At 38.9% G+C, this 20,032-nt stretch overlaps 1 protein-coding gene across 3 annotated transcripts; it reads right to left on the reverse strand.

Annotated features, from left to right (window-relative positions):
* Positions 1-528: 528 nt before the first annotated feature.
* LOC121885946 (secretory carrier-associated membrane protein 1-like) lies at positions 529-16,009 on the reverse strand. Of its 3 annotated transcripts, none has more exons than XM_042395786.1 (9): positions 15,730-16,009; positions 10,080-10,157; positions 9,516-9,623; positions 8,908-9,019; positions 7,764-7,892; positions 5,547-5,706; positions 5,043-5,144; positions 4,106-4,223; positions 529-3,848 (listed from the first exon to the last, which is right to left on the reverse strand). In XM_042395786.1, exons 3-9 carry the CDS (start codon positions 9,609-9,611, stop codon positions 3,699-3,701), a joined length of 867 nt encoding a protein of 288 aa, XP_042251720.1. In that variant the 5' UTR covers positions 9,612-9,623; positions 10,080-10,157; positions 15,730-16,009; the 3' UTR covers positions 529-3,698. The 3 variants fall into 3 exon arrangements, with proteins under 3 accessions (XP_042251720.1, XP_042251718.1, XP_042251719.1); XM_042395784.1 differs by lacking the exon at positions 15,730-16,009 and adding an exon at positions 14,538-14,887; XM_042395785.1 differs by lacking the exon at positions 15,730-16,009 and adding an exon at positions 11,268-11,445.
* Between the last annotated feature and the right edge of the window lie 4,023 nt (positions 16,010-20,032).

Consider the following 20,032-nt stretch of genomic DNA (forward strand, 5'->3'; position numbering starts at 1 on the left):
TGTGCAACAATGTATGTAAAAGTTTATCTGAGGCTAATATGAAGCTTCAGCGTCCAAATGAGTCAAATCAAGTAGATATCTTTCAACGTTACAGTCTTTTTAGAGCCAAATTCCCTGTTTTTGTTATAATCCTTCCACCGTAGCTGAACAGGAAAACTGTCCAAGGAAACACAAAGAGTGGAATCTTAAATTAAAAAGACTGTAAATGTGGAAGATATCAACTTTATTTGACTAACTCAGACTGCTGAAGCCTCATATAAGCTTCAAATAAACTTTTCAATGCATTTTTGCTCAGAATGAGGTATTGGATTTTGGCCCCCATCACTTTTATTGTAAGAGCATTTGGATGAGATCCTCTTTCAGTATTCGTTTGGGCCCCTGACTGTTGTTTTAAGACAGATTTGACAAATTGTGAACCTTTCCTTTAACAAACAAAAAGCTAAAAAACAACAGCTGCTTTAGAAGAATAGAAAGATTTGTCTTATGTGGATGTTTAACCACACAGAGAAACAGAAACCATGAAACACATACAGAAGAAGAATTTTATTCAGTGTTAATACAATAAATATACAAAACTCAAAACTACTCGACATGCGACTGAAGGTGAAACCAGAGTGCATCTTTATATTACACCGAATTTTAGAGCAAAACAGCCGACCATCTGTAAATCGTACAAAATATACAAACATCCCTTCCATAATTTCATCAAAATTTAACTGTTAAGAGAAGCTTTAAATGAAAATCTCGTTCTCAGTGTTTTCTACCACACACACACACACCATGTTGATTATAAAGCAGAGCTTAAAGCCACGAATCCATCCACGGTACATCACACAGTTCACGTTGCGTTGCGGTCTAACACCTTTCTCACATTGATCATGTTCTTTTGAAGCAAGTCGAAAAAGAAAAAGCAAAGTTGATTCTTTTTTTTTCTGTAATAATCTCATGTTGTACACAACAATGTACTGGTGCTACTGGTCCAAATTAAGCCAGTATGACATCTTTTTTTTTTTTAAAAAAAGGAGAAGTTAGCAGAGAGGAGACAGGAAACAAGAGAACTGCATGAAGCCTTAACAGATTTTAAAAAAATGTCTCCGGTAAATCAGAATGATTGAAAATTAAGACTTAAAAAGGCCAAATTCCCTCTATTTACACTCCTGCTGTGCACAACACACACGTACAAAAGGCTTAACCGGCTTAAACCGCGACAGACGACGTGATCGGACACATTCAAAGCTCCAACTGAAGCAACACCAGTCTCCTACAGTATGTAGAAAAAAAAAAAAAGACACATTCAAAGACATTTTTGTGGCCAAAAATGCTTTTTTTTTTTATGACAATCTTCAGATTTGATGTATTTGATTGCGGGAGTTCAATGATAGTCAGTCTGCAGGCAAATTATCAGAAAAATCAACATTACTGGCCCTTCTATTTGATTTTTCGGATCTTTTAAGTCATTTTTATTGCGATAAATCGATGTACAGCACACATACGTTTCAAAACGAGATGAGGGCCAGCAGGTGTCTAATTTTGTACAATCTTGTTTAATGTTTAACCTCGTCATGCAAGTGAAGAGTACATCCTGAGTTAAACTGAGGTAAATCTCCAGCACGCAAGAAAAGCCGGAGACAAGTTAGACTTTGACTGTATAAACATGCAGCTGTATATACAGAATAGTGGCTCTCGTACGTTAACTGTGTCACTGATTGGGTTTCTTTTATTCTTTTTTTTTTCCAGGAAATGACACAAAAAACAGGCTTCATGTGAAAACGATGCTGAACTCAGCTGGTGCGTGTTATGAATTAAAACATCTAGACTAATGAGCAGGAAGGCGTGAGGCCGATATCATAAATATCCTTCCATTGCAAAAACCAGATTAAAGTGCAACCAAACATTATTTCACAATGGCTATGAAGGTCATTATAGGCAATGGACATCAAGCAAATAAATACTTGAAAGCAAATTCTAAAGTGACAGTCCACCCAAAATCAGAAATAAAAAATGTTTTAAGTATCAAACACTGTTTGTAGGCGGGAAACATGGCTGTTAAAAGTCTGTAGCGTGAATTTAGTGGTTAAATTAGATTCCAACGGTTTCAAAAGAAACAGCATAATCTATTCCTCCTCTGTCCATCTATAAGGTCACTGTGTTGTTTTTCCATTAGTCTGGGTTGGTCCGTTTTATCCGTTTCCTGATTGCTTTCAGTCATATCGGAGCTGATGAAAACTGAACATTTCCTGCCGTTGCTGCCTCGTATTAAAAGCTTTCCACTGACAAACTAACGGGAGGATTTTATCATGAAGAAATTACAGGGAATTAAATTTGTTTACCGCTCTTTAATAAAAACAGGTCGACACAACGAGATGTGAAGATATCTGGAGCTGTTTGGTCTGCGGATCAGTTATAAATACTGCAGGGGAGGAATAATACGAGCAGAAACAGCCACAGTGAGATGTTAGATGAAGAGCTGCATGTTCTGTAAAGAAGCACATCTCCCAGTTCTTGAGGTAAACAAACTTCTTTTATCTCGCCAACACGGCTCGACACCTCAAAGACAAAAACACTCCCGAAATATGGCTTAAAACACGACCTCTGGCAGAACTTCAGGGAGGGTTGAAACGATTAATAATAATTGCTTCAGCTTCTTAAATGTGAGAATTTGCTTCTTTTGTCTGACTTAAATGATTGTAAACTCACTTTTGTTTGGATAAAAAGAGCAATTTGAATATGTCTGCTTGGAATTTGTCATCGTTTCCTGACATTTTATAGAAAAAAACTATCAATAAATAAAGATGATAATTGATAATTAGCTGCAGCCCTACAATCTACAGATATGATTTTGGGTGAAGCGTCACTTTAGGGAAGACGACACATTCTCTAAAACCCAAATTCTGAGGAAAGCAGAAGGTAGAAGGCAAGGCAGTGAACTGGAATGCACAGCATTCATCTTCAGCAATAACAAGTCACTCCACCGGGGGGCAGCAGTGTTACGTTATGGACTCATGGAAAACAGCAGAAATAAATCAGAGAAATGCTACTGAATGACAATTAACAGACAACTACTATAGTGAGTTCTAGACGCCGTCCGTCTGTCCCATAATAAATTAATTTAAAAAAAAACAGGAAGTAGTGATTAGATTCAGACACACGGGGCTGCACAGAACTTCTGGATCTGTTTCAGGTGGAAATGCCCGGGTAACTTCAGAAGGTGGGACTTGGTTCGGCTACATGAGCGTCCGTCTACGGAGAGAGACAGACAGACAGGCCTCGAGGCGGCACCAACGTTTATAGAGGCACGCAGACGTTCGTTTAAGTTGGCCAAACACACCAAAAACTCACACAGAGAGAGAAAAAAAAAAAAAGATAATAAAGTCGAGCACGCTGGTTGAGTGGTAGGAGTGCAGCGCGGGTGACGAGTCCCAGAGTCAGTGATGAGAGTGCAGGATGTCGGCGGGGCAGGACGGAGAGCCGAGGCCTTGTTTGAATGTTCCCGGTTTTCTCGCTCAGGTTACAGATCAACCGTTAGATATTGTCAGAAGGCTGAGGGAGGACGGGGGGGGCGGGGGACTCTCCGTGTGTTCAAACAGGGCGGCTGGCTCGGTGGAAAGCTGGGTGTCGCACTGAGAGAGGAAGAAAGGTGGGAGGACGGTAAGGGGTGAAGGTGTGACGGAGAGATGAGAGGGCTCTGCGGTGGCAGATCAGATCTGCTCCTTGAAGGTTCCCGTCGCGGCCCTGGTGGCGGCGTTGGCGGCGGCCGTCTGGACCGTCTTGTTGGACATGACGCCTGTAGCGAACTCCTGCTGGGCCTTCTCGAAGCTGGCGCCGGTGGTACGGTACATCGCGTGGACCTGATGGAGTTTAAAAAAGGGAGAAGAGGGCGTTAGAAAAAGAAGAACATGAAAGAAAAAGAACATATTTCCTAAAAAGTCCTGGAAGCCATTGATAGGACAGGAGTAGGGTGGAGTTTTAAGCACCTTAAGGAGAGTACTTTGAAATGAAAGGGTTATAATAACAGCTTTTTGAGCATTTTTGGGATTTTTGAAGTTCCTCCTCCTCGTACATTAACAGAGGCGACTCTTCTACAGTACGTTTGTTGTGTTTTCACCTTTTTGAACATGATGAGGGACATGACAGCCAGTGAGGTAAACAGAGCGGCGATGAGGATCATTATGATGCCCACTGGGATGCTCCGATTCAGGCCAGTCAAAGCAGAGATCCACCCACTGAAAGGAAAAGAAAGTCATTTAAGTCAACATGAAATCATTTTCTCACTCTGAGCAAGTGTTGTGTGTTTATCCAAAGCCTGATATTTATTATTCCTCTGTGCAAAAGCTATTAAAACATGTCAGTGAGTTACACTGTGGCACTGGGTGACATGTTCTTTCTTTACCATGAACACACACACACACACACACACACACACACACACACTGCCCTGCTGGAAATAGTCACTAAAGCACCAAATGTGTATTCATCTGCAGCTGAAAATAGTCCCCAACGAATGTACTTTTTCCTCTGTTTGAGTAATGGTTACTAAAAATCACAGTTCCAGGCTGTTTTAAGGAATCATTGAGCCTTTTTTAAAAATGAAATGAAAGGAACCAATGAGCTCAGAGTTGAGAGTCACAGACAGGGTGGAGAAGTTGGAAAATATCTAGAGACGGACAAACACGTTGTTGGTTTTCATCTTTTCAAGGGATTTGTTGACAAAAAAAATAGAAGAATATTGCCAGATTTCACCAGGATCAACAATATATTCAATTTAAGGTTCTAGTCAACATTCACTGGATGCAGATTTGATATAAGTATTAAAAAAAACCTTAAATTAATAAGTAAATCCTAACAAAGACAATCGCAGTAGTGAGCTCATCTTGACTGAATGTTCACATGTAGTTCATGTAATTTTTTTTAAATAAACACATCTACATTTAAAACCAGGTTATAATACATGACACTGAACATTTCAAAGAAGGTGGCAGTGAAACAACTGAAAATCTGAAACACAAATTGTTTTTTAGTATCTTCTGGTCCCGTTTCCTCACCTGGCGCCCCAACCTGTGATGCCGATACACTGGAGGACGTAGACACCGAACTGACAGATGTACACGAAGAAGAAAATAAAAAACCTGAACGAACTGTCACTCCTGTAGAGAGAAGAAGAAGAAAACAAAAGCAGGATGTGAACAACAAGAGTGGCCATAAACAGCTGAAATGTTGAGCTTGTACACTTGAAGTTAGAGCTGCGACGATTCATCGATTATCATGTTTGTCTTTTTTTTTTTAAATTTGCTGGTTCCAACTTGTTGTATGTGAGGATTTTATAGTTTTTTGTCTTCTGTAATGGTAAACTGAATATTTTTGGAGTTTTTGACTGTTGGTCGGACAAAACAAGACATCTGCAGATGTCACCTGGGCTGTGGGCATTAATAATGGGCATTTTTCACTATTTTCTGACATTTTATAGACCAAACAACTAATCGTTTAATCTAAAAAATAATCAAATAAATCAATAATGAAAAGTTGTTAGTTGCAGATGTGTCGTCTACCTGAAAGCTCCATAAAGTGGTCTGTACCAACAGACGAACGAGCAGGGTGTGAAGAGCAAGAACCAGAGGATGGCCAGGCCGAAGTCCACCCCGCGTCCCGCATCCACACAGAACCAGGCGAGGCAGCCGATCATGTTGACCAGCAGCGTCCCAGTATGAACTGAGGGAAAAAAGAAAAAAGAAAACAAACCTATAAAGTGAGTATCTGGACGGAGCTTTTAGTGAAAGTGGGACAGTGTGGCAGCTTTGGCATGTCACCGTTGTGTCAGAGCCTGGAAACTGGGCTGTTTGCTGGCTGCTGCAGCAGCGTCCAGTGTCCTGCTGAGCCGAGGAAACACTTAATATTTCAGCATGTAACACTGTGCGGGCCTGAGAACAGGGCACACACACATTTAATAATTAATCTCTACCATTTTTTCTTGTGGTCCTGATAGTGCCTGCTTGGTTTAAGGCGTCTTGCTGTACAGTAACACACGGCCTGTTTAACTTCAGAGCTACCAGTTAACACCTCAGTGTGAAATATGACATTCTCCTGCTGGTTGACCTAGCGGAGCTGAGCGGGGGCGGACGGGAGACATTTGCATGCCCTGATGTGTGATCGAGATCCTTCTCTACTTCAGCTGCAAAAAGATCCAGTTTTCTGTTTATTTTCTTTAGCAAATATACTGTGAAATTCTTTGCTTTTATTGATGCTAATCTGTAAGAAACTAAAAGAGAAAGAGGGAGGGAGAGTCCTTTAAAGTCTACGCTGCTCTCTGAAGTCTGTATCTAAACCGACCTCTGAGCGATCATCTGACTGAGGCACTTCATCGGGGCCACATGACTGCACCACGTGCCTTCATCATGTGGCTTCAGAATTCCACAGGAGGCCATTCATTCATCCACCGGATCACAGATGCAAATTATCATTTTTAACACTATTAGGACTAATCTGTAAAGTCAGAGGGAGGAGAAGCAGTTGCTCTTATTTATACGGGGTTGAGGAGGTTTTAGCCTCTTTACACCAACTCTCAGTACATTTTAGAATTTTTTTTAAGATCTTACTGATGACTTTTAAGGCTCTTCGTGGCCTCTTTCTTTCATATATTTCTGACCTCTGACCTTTCTGAGGTTTTTTTTAATCTGTTCCAGAGGCTGAAAACTAGGAGACAGAATGTTTGCAGACTGTTCCCAAGGCTGAGTCTCTGCAAATAACAATTATTTTCATTACACCATGTTGGTTTTATCTGTTGTTTGTTTTAATCTAATGATTTTATGATTCATCCTTTTTTATTTTGCTGCTCTGCTGAAGCACTTTGTAATGTGGGTTTTGAAAAGTTCTCTATAAATAAGATTATTATTATTCATCAGTAATACAAATGTAGTAACTTGTTAAAGAAATAATTATAAAAGCAGGTTTGTACAATAATAAAGATCTTATGTTTATATCTACACATACTGTCTTAGTCATTACTGTACACAGACAGTAATGTCTATAATATTAACTGGAACCAGGTCATTTATTGCATTAAATGCAATTAAAGATAAGACTGGGTAATATATTGATGTTATGTCAATATCGTTATATGACACTTGATATCATCTTAGATATCATAATATGACATAAGTGTTTTCTAAAGGCTGCATCACAGTACATGATGTAAGTTTCTGAACTTATCAGACTGTTGTAGCTGTTTTATTAGTTGATTTTACCCTGTTAGTCATTTATCAAGGTATTTGGTCAAAAATATTGTCATATTTGAGTTTGTGTATATCACCAGCCCAAATTTAAGACTTTATCTTTTCATTCTCCTTGTTTCAGATGTGGAGGTTAAATGTCATCATTTTACAGATTCACTCACACATTTCTCAGCAACCACTTATTTCTTTTCTTTTTGATGTCATGACAACAACATTCACATCCTACAATATGTTTTACTAATATGCAAGTTTTTACATCATAATCCTTTGTGCAATAATTTCAATGTTCACAGAAACCAAATCTGATGTTAAAACAAGATAATCAACAAATCAGGACATCAGTTACAAAATCAAAGGGTATAAACTCGTCTCCTCACTGATATTTGGAGACTGCAAAGCTTCCAGGAGGCTCAGTAGTGATTTATTTCATGACTGTTAGCTTATTCTGGCTACATGTTTTTAACTCTGCACTCACTTGATCTGTGGATTAATTCATTGGTCCCTTCAAAAATGAGAAGATAAAAATAAACTACTCACACATCCAGAGGTAGTACATGATCTTAACCGTTTTCTGAAACTCTACAGGAATGTCCACGGTGATGTCGTGGTAGAAACAGGGGCCCACTGGGAACTTCTCTGGGAGGGGGGGCCAGTTGTTTTTCCTGCCTGAAAACAGGAACAAGTCAAGCTTTTACAAGAGATGTGAGTTCATGTTGTACCTGCTACTCTTTCAGAAGGATCCCATACAGTATTATTAATAGTCTACACTTAAAAACATCAGTGAGAGGAATGTGGTTACTGACTAGCTGCGTGTCGCTGCAGCACATGAACAGTAAAACACATCCTCTGATTTTCTTCCTGGATTCTGGTCTGCATGTAAATGTAGTCACAGAGAAAGTGCAGCACCTTCAGATGAGACAAACATAGCCCCTGAGAATTGAGGGAGATGCAATGTTTTGATCCTGATGGGGTTTGAAATAGAAAACAGTGGCCATTTTATACAACTGTAGTGAATCTATGGGAATTTAAAGAAATAGTTGATCGATGATCGCCTCTCGTGTCTGTACGTTAAATATGAAGCCAGCAGGCAACTAGCTTCACTAGCTTTCTGACATGTTACTAGAACTATTGTCACTATTATTTCCAAATCAAATTGTGCAGTGACTTCATAAGAGTCTCTGCTGGATGTCTGGCAGCCTCACACTGATGTCTTAGTTAAGAAACAGTTACAGCGAGTGATTCCTTGTTAAAAGTACAACGTGTCATTTTTACATTTCTGTTTGTGTACAGATCAAACAAACAAGATACGTGTTAATTTATAACACCGAGAAACGCTGGTGGACTGATTTTTAATCTTTGACTAGCTGTTTCCTGTTTTCTGCTAAGCTAAGATAATCACCTCCTCGATCTAGTTTCATATTAACCAAAAAGACACAAGTAGTTTCCATCTTTTCCTCTTAACTCTCTGCAAACACCCTCCCCCCCAAAAATAAATAAGCATTTAAAATCCCAAAATATCAAACTATTCCCTCAAACAATTGTGGTTAAAATGATCAAGCCCAGCAGAAAAAGCTGCACTTGACCTGCTGTCGGAAAATTCGTTTTGAGCCTGTATGGATTTAGAAAGTGTATCATCTTTAGTTGTGACAGCTGTTTGCTGGCTGCTGCTGCTGCTGCTAACCTCCTGAAGCACTGAGGGACTGCATCTCTCTCTCCCGCCGGTCCAGCTCTGCAGCCTTCCTCTCCAGCTCCTCCTGTCTCCTCAGCAGCTCAGCAGCTGCTCTCGACTGCTCCTGTACACACGCAGAACAGATGTCAACTCTCTGCTACGAATACAGGAGTGTGTGTGTGTGTGTGTGTGTGTGAGAGACGTGTTTGTCTGCTCACTAAGAATTCTCTATATTTCAGAATAAATGGCAGTTCTCGCACAAGCAGGAGGAGAGACATCACAGCGACATGTTCCCAGGAGCCTTCAAACAAGATATTTCAAGTTATTTCCTGCCTGGATGTCTCTCAGACTCGGTGTCTCCCATCAGCTAGGAAGCCCAAACACAGGAACCGTCTCCTGGGGGAACAACGTTTCTATCCACAAACTCAGCATGAAACCAGCAGTCGTGTTGATGCATCTTCTACCTTCAGTACACCGTCAGAACCTCATCTTATATACGTGCACACATACATCTTCACTAACAATAACATCAGCATGGTGGCGATGTAAAGACGTGTCTGTTGGACCACAAAATCTAGTGACAAAGTGGTTTTTTTGGGGCTGTATGACATCCAACATACCTGTCCTCTAGATTGCGAGTAGGCTGGAGGCTCCTCTGTGGGACTCATGATGGCGGGTTGTGTGTTGGTGGACGGCGCCGCAGTCTTTGCTGCCATAACCGGAGGCGTCTACGGAGGAAACATACATGTATTTATAGTCAAACACTGATATCTTTACAGCTGACAGTGAAGCAGTAAGTCATTTTACAGTGAGAACAAGAGCTAAGCAATAAACCGGGACTGACTTTGAATGATAAAGTTCCTCGTTTTTGTGTGATTTGTGCGGTGTAATTACATCTCTGGTGACACATGTGTTAGATTTGATGTCAATGTGTAAGACTAACGAGTGCTGGGATTTATATCTCTTGCACAGGGAATCGTCTTATTTTTCCATCATTTTTAATTAAAAATGTTATATTTCTCACAGTTATGTGAACATCAGAAATAAGAGGAATCACTTTAGAGCTAAAAAAAAAAAAAAAAAAAAAATTCCTCTGAGTGCTGTGAACGTTGCCAGTAGATGTTCTGTAAATCTATTTCATGTATGCAGCTCAGCGCTACTGGATGAAATGTAAAAGTACTTACTGGTTTGGCATCTGAGAAGGGATTGTACTCCTCTAACCCTGGAGGAGCCGTCTGTCTTACTTGTGTCACTGATGGATCCTGAAGAAAAAAACAACATAGATTTAAAAGAAGAGAAAAAACAGCTGAATATAGACTGTAGAGGAAAAGGCTTCACAAAAGAGATGAATAACGTTGGTATGAGAATACCACAATCTTGACATGTCTATCCTTGTATTTTTTTTTTTTTTTAAAACCAAGGACACCAGTGGAAATCTCTACGGTAAGATAAAAAATGGCCCAATGTGAGCGTAAAAACCCTCCATTATTCTGCCAGATCAAGGCCAAACAGCACTCTTTATTCAACATGCAACAGGCCTATAATTCAATACTGGCAAAGACGGGATGATTCCAATAATCTTCACGAGAAGCTGTCTATAAATAGCCGTGTCCGTGAGTTTCAGATGGGTGAGGGGTGAATGCTGCTCGCTGCTAAAGACAGAAATAAAAAAAAAAAATTAAAAAAGGGAGACTTTGTGTTTTTCTGCCACACTACACACACAAAAAAAAACAACTGCTCAGGCACTTTCTGATCCTTTTAACCACATTGTTGATTTGCGAGACAAACATATTTAAACAGCCTCGCTCACACAGGCAAGTGAGCGACAGCTGTACTATGTAAACTAGGGCTGCAACTAACCATTATTTTCCATTACTGTTTAATCTGTTGATTATTTTCTCAATTAATGGATAAGTTGTTTGGTCTATAAAATGTCAGAAAATGGTGAAAAATGTTTCCCAAAGCCCAGCATGACCTCCTCGAATGTCTTGTTTTGTCCACAATCCAAATATAATCAGTTTACTGTCACAGAAGACTAAAGAAACCAGAAAACATTCACATGAGACATTTTTTTTCTTTAAAAAAAATGACTCCAAACGATTAATCGATCATCAAAATACTCCACAATTAATGGACTTATTGTTGCAGCTCTGATGTAAACACACAAAAATAGGATGAAGCCAGAACATTCACTGACATATTTTAAGGACGAGTGGCTAAAAACACTGCAGTGCAGCTATATTTACTTATAGGGTGTATTTGTCTACAACTCCCACTGAGTAACAGGCCACACTCTAAAAAATACAACGTTTAGTATCTTCTGGCTTTATTTGCATGGAAAATTCCTATTCATGCGGTTAGAATAAGCTTACCATCAGCTGCTAGTTTCATTCAAATTGCTGCTCAAGATTAACATCCAATCTGCGTATCCCTGAAGTGCTATCCTTATCCGGTACTCCGTGTCGTCCTCTAGCAGCGTCTCTCACACTCTTAAATTTCTAGGAGCATCTCTCTTCCGCTGCCACACAAACAGACTGCAACTTGTCACCAGACCGGGGTCATAAATAATTCAGGGTGTGTTGTGTTTAAAGTTTAATATCGCCCTATTGCGCAGCCTAACAAATACATGCATAATCACTGAGTGTTAAGTTCTCAACTTGAAATCTATAGTTCAAATCAAACCGTGCTTGCTTCACCTGTTGCACAAGTGACTTATTTTATGTGTTTCCTGTCACCTAACAACGCACCGACTGGTGAAGTTGGATCTCTTGTGGTCCTGATGTAGCTGAAACTATAACAGGCTCTGTTCTGCATGGGCAGGTGCAGAAAATCTCACAAGTTGATGACACTTTATCCAAGACTTCAACAGTTTGCCTACAGCGCTGCCTTTTAAGGCGAAGCCGCAATATGTAACAGGCTCTGTACAGACTGTGCAACATTTCTCATTTGATTAAGCTAGCGAGACGGTACAATGTGATACCTGTGTTTCCATGCAGGGTTTTTTTTATTAACTGACACGGGAGCCTGATTTCTCTAATTAGCTTACATCCAGAGAAATAGGCCAAAACAGCATGACTGGGAATGATAAAAATTGAGGAGGAAAGGCGCCTGCGGGGACCCTAGCGCCACATGTCGCCATGACGGCACCATATGTTTTCATGAACTATTGACGATAGCTCAGAGGAGGGAATAAAGCTCCATTTCTCTTCAGGCAAAAAAAAAAAAGTGTGAGCCATCAAATGACAAAAAAAAAAAGAAAAAGGCAGCACAGCAGGAGTTCACCAGTCATGTCACTATGTTAATGGGGCTCCATGAATAATTCACTTTTCATGCGTCTGAACGGTCAAACTGTGCCGTCAGCATCTTTCACCATCACATTCTGATGCAGAAAGAAGGTGGAAACTTTTTTTTTCTTTTTTTAAAACATTTCTGTGATAAATTGAAGCCTCTAAAATGGGAGAAATCATTTATTGTAGCCACGTACTCATGCACAAGAATATCTGTACCAGACTATATTAACTAATAAAAGACATTTTATGTCACTGAATCAAAGGTAAATGAATTAGTTTAATATCTGTCTATTCATTCATTGATTAAGAATACCATAGATACTGAAAACGGTTTTTGTTTTTGTATAATATCTTTATAAAATGAATATTTTGTCTTGTTTTACTATGACAACAATCTTAATGAATCACACTGAGCTCTAAAGAGCATTACAACAATGTTTGACATGTCACAGACCAAGTTATTTACCTTAAATCTAATCAATATGTTGATCCATAATGAATAATTAAAGCTGCAACTCACTATTATCTCCATTATCGAATAATCTCACATGCACATTACAATTTCCCAAATCCCAAACATACTCAAATTGCTTGTTTTGTCCGACCAACAGTCCAAAACCCAAAGATATTCATTTCAATTTCATAAAAGACTAACAAACCTATCAAATATTCTACATTTAAGTAGCTGCAACCAGTGATTTTTTTTTTTTTTGCAATATTTGCTTTAAAAACAATTTAAAAGATTCAGTTATCAAAATAGTTGCAGATTTATTTCCCGTTGATGAATTATCTTCTTACATTTTTTCAGCTTTAATGAAAACACTCATTAGTTGCTGCCCATGTTTAGTGCACCTGAGAGATACAGAGGTGGAGGTGTGGAGCGCAGCAGTCTTGCTGAAGGAGGCAGGCGCTGAAGGGGCTGAGGAGCACACGATCAAACGCATGCTTCCTCCATGACAAGAGTCTGTAAACACAAGACTGCCTATAGATGGAGGCCTAAATAAAGCCAACAGCATAACGAAGGCATGACGGTGAAAACATGTGCAACTATACAACCATCAAGATGTGTTCCGCTTTCATTTACTTCTCTATTTTTGAGAGCCAGTTCTTCAGAGTCATTCAAATTACTGTTTTTATATCCTATTTTCATTTTTTCTATTTAAGAATCATCCCCTAAAAATCCCGAACCTCAGATTGGGTTATTTATTATCATCTCTGGTTTAGAACAGAAAGCCCTGTATGGGGAACAAATCTTATTTCAGGCTTAATTTTTCAAGTGTGTCTTAAAATAACATATGAACAGTGAAAGAGGTTTTCTTCGCTGTAATCATTCCTCCTGTTCATACTGGCTATTAAAAGATCTCCTTAAAATGTGCTTTCAATGTAAGTGATGGAGGCCAAAATCCACAGTGTGTCCACACAGTCATTTTGTGCAGAAACATATTTAAAAGTTGATCTGAAGCTTATATGAGGCTTCCGCAGTCTGAGTTAGTCATGTCGAGAGGATATCTGACACATTTACAATCTTTTTAGTAGCAAATTCCCTCTTTGTGTTTCCCTGTTGAGCTGCGGTGGAAGAATAGTAACAAAAAGAGGGACGTTGGCACTGAAAAGACTGTAACGTTGAAAGATATCTACTTGATTTGACTCATTCAAATGAACTTTTAAATACATTTTTGCACAGAAGGAGGACTGTGGATTTTGGCCCCCCATTGCTTAACATTGTAAGTGCATTATAAAGGGATCTTCTAATGGTCAGTATGAACAGGAGGAATGATTATAGCAATAAAAACCTTTTTAAATGCTCACTTGGGCACCTTTTGAGATGAAAAATTGCAAACAACGTCCTTTAAAAATCCTTTAAATGCTCAATCTATTAAAGTAATTAGTCAGGCAAAGAAATCAAACCTTTGAACAGCAATAAATACAAATAGGTGCCTGTTACAAAGTCTATATGAAGGGAAGGTTGTCAGACAGGTTGAAAGTTAAAACTGAAAAGTGGAAATATCGTATATCTATAACCAACCTTCCCACCCTGCTGCAGTCTGAACTACACCTGCTGTATCATCAGGAAGGCTTACACAAAACATCAAGCTAGCCAACACCTGTCTGTTACCTTTACATGTCCTGTCACTTCACTCAGGCAAAAAATATACCAAGAGAAAGTGTCAAACATTAACTAAAGCCTGCCAACAAGTGAATTAACGTCTTAAGTCAGCTGCTGTTACTGTAGTTTAACTCAAGCAGCTTTAACACGGCAGCGTCACACAGTAACGTCCGCCTGGTGATTTATTAATGTGAAATAATGCAGCAGCTAATGCTAATGTGGCTAACGTAGCTAGCTGACGTTACCTGAAACGGGTTGTTTAACTCCGGGTCCGCGAACGGGTTGCTGTCGAAATCTGACATCCTGCTAAAGAGGGTGACTCGATTCGTTTAAATGTGTTTTACACAGCCAAAGTTAGAGCTCCGCGTTACTTCCAAAATAAACCACTTGCTTCTTTTTTTTTTGCAGCAGACGCAAGAGATGACACGGTCGGAAGTAAAAGTCAAATGTTGACTACTGTGTACACGGAGCTCAGAGATCCTTCTGGAGGAGGGAGATTGGTCACCGGCAGCGGGTCAAGGCGATGAAAAATGAGACGTTAAACGGAAGTAAAGTAACGTCACGTCCTAATGTAAAGAAAACTTAAAGATCCCCCTCCAGACATGTTTCAGATGTATATAAAATACTCTACTTTGAATGATAATTTGTGTTTTCCATAAAAAAACAGCTTAATTATCTTGTTAAAATCCTTAAAATTACATCTAATCCTTATCCCTCATTAAAAATTAATTCAATAATCCATAAATATGCAAATTTATACCATGGTCTGGGTGAAAACTATTTTCTGATTGGCCGGCAGGTGTGTGTTAAAACCGTTTATCGCACAAGTAGTTCGGCTCAAGTTTAATCACCGTTCGAAATTCATCCGCTACCCAACCTGTAACCATAGCAACATTAAAGAGCACAGCGGTCAATAGCTTACTCGTTATGAAGTTCTGAAGAATGAGACGCAGCAGAGGAAAAATGAAACGGAGAAGAAAAGAAAGAAGCCAAGCGAAAACTGACAGCTGTAGGGCTTAAAATGATAGAGGAAGAGAAGGATGAGATACATTCAAAAAAAAAAAAAAAAGGTAACAAAATGGGCAGTTACTGAGACACTTTCTCTACCGAAAGACAAAAGAACAAAAAGAACAAACGAACACAGATTACACAGATATATAGTAGGCAAATGACCATGGTATAAGCGGGATAATCAACTTGTAGGTGTGCGTTAAATGGTTTTAAGGCACAATGTGGAGGTGAAGAACCACCCGACGCCTTACTCCTTGATTATCCCTTACGTATTTCATTGCTTAAGTTTAACTGTTAGACACAAGATGTCTCCTACTTCACTGAAAAGTCCATTCTCAGTGTTTGTGTCCTGGTAGTGTCGCAATACCAGACAATCGGAAATCTACCGAAATCTGAGGATTCCTAAATGGACTGCCGCTAACAAACCTACACCCTGTAGAGATATGGTTGATCTCTCTGGGGAGTCGTTAGAGAAGAAGGGATGAACACTAGACGAAAAACTTCATACTTGAGCTGTAGCTTTATTGAGGCCACGGTTTCGGCACCCAAAAAGACACTTATAACACGGACACGCTCCCATTCAAAAGTAAACTCCAACTTCTTAATGGCGGAAGTGTGACATCACTATACGCCTTATCGGAAATTATGTTGTCCTCCCATTCTCTGACATTCTCTGACTCCCATTCTGACTTGTGAATCTAGTGCACTGGAGTCTTCAAGTTTCCACATCACACCTGTATAAGTTGAATATTGGACCAGGATCTGCTTCCAAACTAGTTGTGATGTCACAAATCATGCTCGTAGGCCCGCCCCTTAAAATAGGATTTTCAATGAGCTCAGAGAAACTCTCCACTTTCAGCAGATGAAAGTGAAAACAAACTCTACACAAACATCATTCTGCACAGTGAAGCTCAAACATGTAACTGCAGGAACCAGAAGAAAAACAGATTTTTGAGTGCAGGGGGACTTTAAGGACAGGTTCATTGAAGACAATGAATAAGTAAATAAAGTAAATAAATAAATAAAAGTGCATAAGTAAGTCCTGAGTGTTGAGGCACTTCTGGGGTCCTTCATATGGCTTCAGGATTGCAGGAGAATTAAATTTCTGCAAGGAAAGGAAGCAAACTAGGTGGTGATTTAGATAATTTACGCTTGTGGAGATAAAATTTAGCCATCAAAATATAAAAGTTGACAGTAAAAGGAATTGTTCTTGTGTCAGAAAAATATAATAACATGTTGTGTATTTCCAATTTTGACAAATAAAGTTGAGAGAAAAAATAAATAAATATATGAAAGACGGGTTCACAAAGTCTTAAAACAACAGTCAGACGCCCAAATGAGCAGTGAAATACATTTTTCTTGCCACAAGTATCAAGATCACATCACTTCCAGTATGAGAACATATTGACTAATGTGGCACATTGACTAACTGTAGTTACAGTTGAGATGACAGTCACACGTGTCCAATACAGCTATTGCTTTTTTTGGGCCCATAGTGTCTGAACGAGAATCCTTAGTGAAGGAAAATGTGGCTTAATAAACCTTAAAATACATTAGACCATTAGAAGATCCAATGTAAGTGATGGGGGACAAAATCCACAAGCCTCCTTCTGTGCAAAAATGTATTTAAAAGTTTATTTTCTTCTGGAAACTTTATTATATTTTCTTGTTGCATGTTTGTTTTGCCCCTAACATTAATAGGCTATACACTTCAAAGGTGAGAAATGTCAGGTGAGATATCTTATTGAAGTTAACAAGTGAAAGTGTAGTTTTTCATACCTCCATTACTATTATATCATTCATTTATTGTTACTTTTTTCTCTTTATTTGTGAATGAATTGGTCAAAATGAGCCTTGGTGCTGTAAAAGAAAAATATAGTAAAAGACGCCCTCGGATAATAGAGATGTCGGTCTTAATTATGAATCTAATGGAAATTGTTTCGAACTTGGATGTATTTTTGTTGGTTTTTTTTCTTGCTTGTTTGCTTACTTTCTTTTCCTTTAAGCACTTAATTTTGTTGTGATATACAATTGTCAAAACAGCCAATAAAAAGCAAAATAAAATTAAAAAAAGTTAATAAGAAGCTAATATGAAGCTTCAAAGTGTCCAAATGAGTCAAATCAAGTAGATATCTTTCAATGTTACAGTCTTTTTAGTGCCAAAGTCCCTTTTTATATTACTATACTATACTATACTATACTACACTGCAGCTCAACAGGGAAACACTGTCTGAGGAAATAAAAAAGAGGCTAAAACTACTGTTATTTTGTGTAAAAAAGACGTTAGATGAGTATGCAGTTTTTGTTCGCTTTCTTCCTCTCTGATAAGAACTGTAGTGCTGTTGTTGACCTTGCAACACACACACACACACACATATATATATACATATATCGGTCAAAAGATCTGTACCACATCACAGTGCAAGAAGAGGAATACATTCTTTCTGGTGGTTACAAAATGTCTTGCAATGTTTGCAATGTCCACATATTTTGCAATAGTGAATTTATAAGGTAAAAGTCAACCAAATAAAATTTACCTTTGGGACTTTCTTTCTTTCTTTCTTTCTTTCTTTCTTTCTTTCTTTCTTTCTTTCTTTCTTTCTTCTACTTCGGAGGAGAACATTGTACCACCACATTTACCTGGCAGATAGATGTTACTGGTTACGTTGCACATTCAGATCTTTCTCACATAATATAACAAATAAAATATGATGCATTACCATTGATTAAACTATTCAGCATTATATAGGAATTAAAAGCTCCACCTAGAACACAAGTTGACACTTTAAAGTAAAAATTTGAATGCAGGACTTTTACTTTTAAAGCATTTTTACTGTGTGGTGTTAATAGTTTTACTTAAAGTTCCCCTCCACTCAAAAATATGTTGTTCTTCTTGTTACTGCAGTTGAAGGTTTCAGCTTCACTGTGCAGAATGATGTATGTGCAGAGTTTGACACTTAAAGTCTGTTTTCACATACGTGTGCTGAAGGGGAAAGTTTCTCTGTGCTCATTAAAAATCTAAAAAAAAATCTAAACATGTCATCAGTGGAGTCTTGTGATTGGTTCGCTTGCTCCACGTGAAAGCGTCAAATGGACGTAACCCTTTGCGTGCTTGTCCCTGCAATGTTACTGCTTTCATTCACAACACAGCCGTACCGGCATTTACCCTGAAATGTTACTAGAGCCCCTTTCACACAAGCAGTCTATCCCTGAAATGTTCAGGAACATTTCCTGCATGGGGTCATGTGTGAATGGGAGCAGGGATCGATATTCAGGGAAATCTGTGGCTACCACCAATTTCCCACAAGACCTAGTAACATTTCAGGGAAAGTGCCGGTACAGCTGTGCTGTGAATGAAAGCAGTAACATTGCAGGGACAAACACGTAAAGGATAACGTCTGTCTGATGAAAGAGACTTTCACACGGCGTGAACAAACCAATCACTAGACTCGGTTGATGGTGTATTTGAATCTGTGACTTGTTTATGGTTGCCTTGCCAATGCTTTTGCAGGTGATTTGTCTCGCAAACTTGTTGAATATTATATACATTGCAAGAACATTGGCACTGGACAAAAACAGCTCCTTGCCCACCAGGTTCCTGAAAATAATAAGAGACGTCTTCCACTATGTACACTTGCCCGATCTTCTTCTTCTTCATCTGTTGAGTTGCACTGCTGCCATCTGCTGGACTGTCCCTTGCCCCATCTATTCCAGCATTGCCATGGCATGTGTGAAAAGGCGCAAGATGGAAACGTTCCTGAATGTGGCTGCATGTGTGAAAAATGAAAATAACTAGCAGTGCCTGAAAGGTTATCCCAGTAATTTACCGGGAACTATGTGTGAGAGAGGCTTAGGTCTTGAGGTGGGAAATTGGCGGCACAGGTTTCCCAGTGCTCAAGCTGTAAAACTGATAATTACACCTTGAGGTGGAGGGGCGGTCTACGCCTTTACTTGAAGAGTTCACCAACTTTTATGTATGTATTTGTCTTTTTAATATCATGCAGGTAATGTTCCTGAACATTTCAGGGATAGACTGCATGTGTGAAAGGGGCTTAAATTAAAGGAGTGTACCCTAAAAGTATGATTTGTGACATTACAATTTTGGAAACTGATCCTGGTCCAATATGCAACTTATACACGTATGATGTGGAAAGTTGAAGCTTCCAGTGCACAAACACTCACAAGTCAGTCTGTAAATGCTTCGCTGATAAAGACTGAGGACAGTCTTCCAGGTTTCATTGTTAAAACTGGATGGAAACAATTAGATAGTTAAAAAAACCCTGCATTGCAGAACCAGTCCAAAGTCTTTAGGGCATCCCTTCATATTTCACTAAAGTAGGAGACATCTTGTGTCCAGCAGTTCAACTTTTTGAATGAAAAATAATAACATATTCATAGATTCTGGATTTTTAATGAGGGAGAAGGAGGAGATGTCATTTTAAGAATTTCTAACCAGGTAATTGAACTTTTTTTTTAATGTAAAAACACAAATTATTATTCAAAGTAGAGTATTTTTTATACATCTTAAAACATGTCTGAAGGAGATCTTTAAGAAAAAAGTTTTGAATATTCCTTCTACTACTGCCAATACCAGCATCCCCAGTTAGAGAAAGGGTGAAAATAAAGATAGAAATTGCTTGGGGCCCTCAAATCTCTAAATCCGCCCCTGTATCAGTCATAGAAAGCAGAGATCAGTGTGTTGTAGTGGCTCTAGTTGATTTAGCTCTAC

The sequence above is a fragment of the Thunnus maccoyii genome, chromosome 19 (assembly GCF_910596095.1).
Source record: "Thunnus maccoyii chromosome 19, fThuMac1.1, whole genome shotgun sequence".
In the NCBI taxonomy this organism is placed as follows: Eukaryota; Metazoa; Chordata; class Actinopteri; order Scombriformes; family Scombridae; genus Thunnus; species Thunnus maccoyii.

Coding starts and splice junctions, on each gene's coding strand:
- LOC121885946 (XM_042395784.1), bottom strand. CDS start 14,594: ATGTCAGATTTCGACAGCAACCCGTTCGCGGACCCGGAGTTAAACAAC. Junction 7,893..8,907: donor GTCCCTCAGTGCTTCAGGAG/GTTAGCAGCAGC, acceptor TCCTGTTTTCAG/GCAGGAAAAACAACTGGCCC. Junction 5,145..5,546: donor CCACTTTATGGAGCTTTCAG/GTAGACGACACA, acceptor TTCTCTCTACAG/GAGTGACAGTTCGTTCAGGT.